Source organism: Bidens hawaiensis, unplaced genomic scaffold (genome assembly GCF_021521415.1).
Source record: "Bidens hawaiensis isolate Kalapana, Puna unplaced genomic scaffold, B.hawaiensis_p1.1 tig00419527_1, whole genome shotgun sequence".
NCBI lineage: Eukaryota > Viridiplantae > Streptophyta > Magnoliopsida > Asterales > Asteraceae > Bidens > Bidens hawaiensis.
The window spans coordinates 526,272-530,576 of NW_027504890.1; the positions used below are offsets into that span (position 1 = coordinate 526,272).

General features: G+C 34.6%; 1 protein-coding gene across 1 annotated transcript; it reads right to left on the reverse strand.

Moving 5' to 3' along the window:
* Positions 1 to 613: 613 nt before the first annotated feature.
* Positions 614 to 3,940, reverse strand: LOC143609281 (putative methylesterase 11, chloroplastic). Its single transcript, XM_077084079.1, has 5 exons — positions 3,542 to 3,940; positions 2,728 to 2,964; positions 2,289 to 2,432; positions 1,929 to 2,060; positions 614 to 943 (listed from the first exon to the last, which is right to left on the reverse strand). The coding sequence occupies exons 1-5, from the start codon at positions 3,872 to 3,874 to the stop codon at positions 671 to 673; spliced, it is 1,119 nt and encodes a 372-aa protein (XP_076940194.1). The 5' UTR covers positions 3,875 to 3,940; the 3' UTR covers positions 614 to 670.
* Between the last annotated feature and the right edge of the window lie 365 nt (positions 3,941 to 4,305).

The following is a 4,305-nucleotide window of genomic DNA, read 5'->3' on the forward strand; positions in this document are numbered from 1 at the left end:
AGTACATTAAATTCTGAAACTTCAGCACAAAAAATTAAAATGTAAATTTTCATAAATGCTTTAACATGAAATGTTCTATTTATACAAATAATATAACTATGCAAATTTTTTATTTACATAGATGCTCTGTAAAATGATTTATACTCATGTTATCTACTATTTTGGATGTTAAAAACATTATACCTCACTTGGATCCATCGTTATTGTAATGCTTAAATGAGTCGTCTCATATAATGAAACACGTCTATTCATCAATCAAGAATGCTTAATATTTCTTAAAATCGTTTTCTATTATCATGATTTGTATATTTGATGTGTGTCGCTAGGTGAGAAACTGATCGTGATAAGAGTCATCGTCACTTGTAAAAGACGATGATACCAACAATGTAATCTGCTGGATATCACCTCGACAATTTAGCAAAATAACATCAACCATTCATTCGACAATTGAGATTTATCTTTATTATAATTTAAGAAATAAATTTGAACAGAACACATGTATACCTATGCAACTACGAACATTTAAAACTGAGAACACTTCAAGAAATGACTTATAGACCACATTTATTACAACCACCATTGATTTGACAGTAAATCTGCAACAAAAGGCTGTGGTTCATGTAATTACTCGATTATTGTGGTGTAGAAATCACCTCCTCCCTATAAACCTTTATGTGATCTTTGCAATTTCGACTAGTAACTTGTGCAAGGCCTGAGGCTTTGAAAAGAAAGGGGAGTGATCAGAACCTTTGAGGCGAAATACTTTTTCAGGCGGGCTTTCATTTATCATGCTTTCTTGTAGAGTTATGGGGATGGCATTGTCATCAGGAGTTTCTATGTAGAATCGTCTCACCGATCCATAGTTTGCATCTGAAAGTGACAGCTTTTCCAGAACAGGCGGGAATGGAATTGGCCTCATTGAAACAGAAGCTAATGCTACATCCTAAAACAGAAAGATGAATCATTTAACCATTTAAAAGTTTGTTGCATTTGTATATTATTTATGCTCATATAAAAAAAGGTTCCATTTGACATTGACAAGGGTCAACTCTGAATGATATATATACTATATATAAAGCATGAGTTAGGGATTTAAGAGGTAAACAAAACCATGCACAAGATACAACAGACAATGCATAAATTTATGACATTTTAGGGATAATGTAGTCTTTTCTCACCTCTTCTGTAGTTAACAATATTTGATTCAAATATATTTACAAATATAGTCCTTTAACTTCAATCACATTTTGTCAATTTATATAATATTTACACGTTTACCCCTTATTCTAAATTAACTACCCCTACGACTTTTAAACGACCATAACTTTTTCACATATTAATATTTTTTCAAAAAAAATTACACCATAAAAACGAGCATTTTATTCTCTTTAATTTGAGTATGGTATTGCTATATTTTTTTTTAATTTTAAAAACGTAACGTGTTACGTGATTACAAGTTAGGGCCGGCAAACGGGTCGAGTGGATTCGGGTCATGGATCAGATATGGTTACTGTCAAAACACGTAATACAAAAAAGGTTAATTTCGTCCCGGTCTGGTCAGACCGGTCACGCGTGTACCGACACTGGACTGCACACGTACAACCGTTGTGTGACGCGTTTACCGATACCGGTTACACGTCCGATGTCGCGTTACGCGAACACTATTGTTGGGTTACACGCATGTCGATGTGATACCGGTCGCGTACTAACACCGGTTACGCGTTCGATGTCGTGTTTGCATGCAAACCCCGTGGCATCGCACGGGCATTTGGCTAGTATATTATATATACATGTGTCAATCATGACACATTTATCAAGAAATGAGTTAAATTTGTTGATTCTTGTTTATTTATGGGTTCATATATGACTTTGTTGACAAATGAAAATAGGAAGCCTGTTAATGGTGAAGAATTAATAACGGGCCATACCTTTGCAGGACTGCGATTGAATAAAAGATCCTTCAAGAGCATTTTGTCAAGATCAATTGCAGTTGGAGGCAAATCATTACCGTTTGTGTAGAGGAACTTTTGAGCTTGCCTCATGAGATCGCTTGTATTTTCCTGCACCATAATATGAAAAAATAATGTATTTTTGTCAAATGTCAATTCCCACAGAAATTTGAAATATCATAAAACTTGTAACTTGAAAGATAACTAAAATAACTGAAGAACTTAGTGGCCTTTGGCATTGGCCCAATAGTGTGTGTTCAAGTCTTTTTAGAGACATCAATGCATGTTTGTTAAATATCAGAAGCTTATTGTAGATTAATTACGGGTCAAGGGTCAAACCTTCAGGGAGAACATATCAAGAGTACTTTGCCCACTTTTCAACATCGAAGCAGCAACAAAGATAGCTTTTGCAATTTTAGATGGAAATAATTCCATGGCATATGATATGCATGCACCACCAAAGTCATGGCCTACCAAAATTACCTGCATAAATTCAGAGACAAAATGATTTTAAATTTGGAATAAATAATTGGAACGTGAAATGATGTTTCACTTTCACAGTAATACTAAAACAAACTTATCTTGCATATATAAAAGGAACATATGTGATCTGGTCCAACATGGAAATTAAATCTAACTGAAGCTTTATATTAAAAAATTGACAATGCATGAAATAAATGGTCCTGCATTCTGCTCACATCCAGATCTGCTTTTAAGTTTAAAAATTTATATTTTAAACTTCCTCTTCCAAACAGAGCTATGAAAAAGAGAAACAAACCTTCTCTCCATCCGCAAGCTTTTCCAAGAAATCCGCGAGCGGTGTCACATATTGAGAAAGACTTTTGACGCTATTGGTGTCGAACAAATCAATTCCAGAACCAGTTAAATCAATAGCAGTAACTCTGAATTTACATTCTTCTAACAGTGCAATTGTTTTGTACCAACACCAGGCTCCAAAACCTCCTCCATGAACAAGCACAATATGCTTCACCTCCAATTCATCAACATTTACATCCTGATACACACAAATTAGCTCAGACACCCTACCGATATATCATCTAAACGCTATAATATAAAAATACAACTCAACTTTTAATCCATATCACAAAACAACTTAATATTCAAATTCAAACAAATTATTAACAGCAATAATCAATCTGCATATTCACACATCACACAACAACAACAATGTAGGGGTGACACCCCGATCAACAATCCGATAGAGAGAACTGCATCTACACAAGTAAAAACATAAGGAGGATCGTACAATCATACATAATGGCCACAAAGAATATGAACCGCAAGATCACACCTGAATATACCATGATAGCCCAAGGACCCTCGGGCACCATGAATTAGAATAGTACAGATGTAGATGCGATAGGTCCAGTATATAACACAATTGTAATTCTAACCAAGCCATATATTAATTAATAATTAATACATTCTTATACTTACACCTTTTACTGTGTGTTTCTTATCTACATGGTAATCATGATCCATATTCATACGGATTAGGATTTGCTTTAACAAACAACATCAATGATGATAATAATAATAATAATAACAGATTTGGATCAATCAATTCAAACCTGATTAAGCAGCTGCTGAGGCGGAAGCAGAGGATCGGTAAGCGATCGAGCTCGAGTACTCGAGCTTCGTGGCAGCGGCTGATGACGTTTGGAGTTTGGTTGATGATGGCGGACCGACGTGGATCGATCAAACGGCAACACACCACCGCCGTTTTGGTGCTGAAAAAGCAGAGCAGCAGCAATTGCATGTTCATGAATGAGAGGATCATCTCGCTTAATCGAAGACGATCGAACACGAGACCACCGATTGCTGCTTGATGATTGATTCGTTACGCGTTTGGAGTGGTTGTTTTTCCGTGGTGGTGGTGATTTAGTGGATAAGCATATTCCCATTGTGGTTGTGAGTTTTGGTTCAATGCATTCGTTATAAAGTTATTAGGGTTTATGTGTGAATATAAAAATGGCGGAGAACAGAAAGAAAGAAAGAAAGAAAGAAAGAAAGAAAACAGTTGTAGGCTTTTTGCTCGCAACTGCTAATTGCTGCTGGCGTTGTCTTTTCATTTATTTTTTTCCTTTTATTTTTGTTATGTTTTTTTTATTTGGAAAAGTATACGTGTTTGACTTAACACTTAGTTATGTTTTATTTACTACTTATTTAAGAAATATCTAATACTAAAATACCTGCCGTGAAATTCTATTTTAGTGAAATATATGAAATAATTTTATGGGATTATAAGTATGCTATTTAAAAAATAATAATCATATATGCTAGTTTTTTTTAATTTTACTTTTTAACGACTATTTGGATCATTGACGAGCCACTA

Bases quoted from the DNA above. Each gene is read 5' to 3' on its own strand.
- LOC143609281 (XM_077084079.1), bottom strand. From the start codon at position 3,874: ATGGGAATATGCTTATCCACTAAATCACCACCACCACGGAAAAACAAC. The intron at 2,965-3,541 runs GTTTGAATTGAT...TGTGTGTATCAG, and splicing joins CTCAGCAGCTGCTTAATCAG to GATGTAAATGTTGATGAATT. The intron at 944-1,928 runs GTATGGCCCGTT...TTTCTGTTTTAG, and splicing joins TCAATCGCAGTCCTGCAAAG to GATGTAGCATTAGCTTCTGT.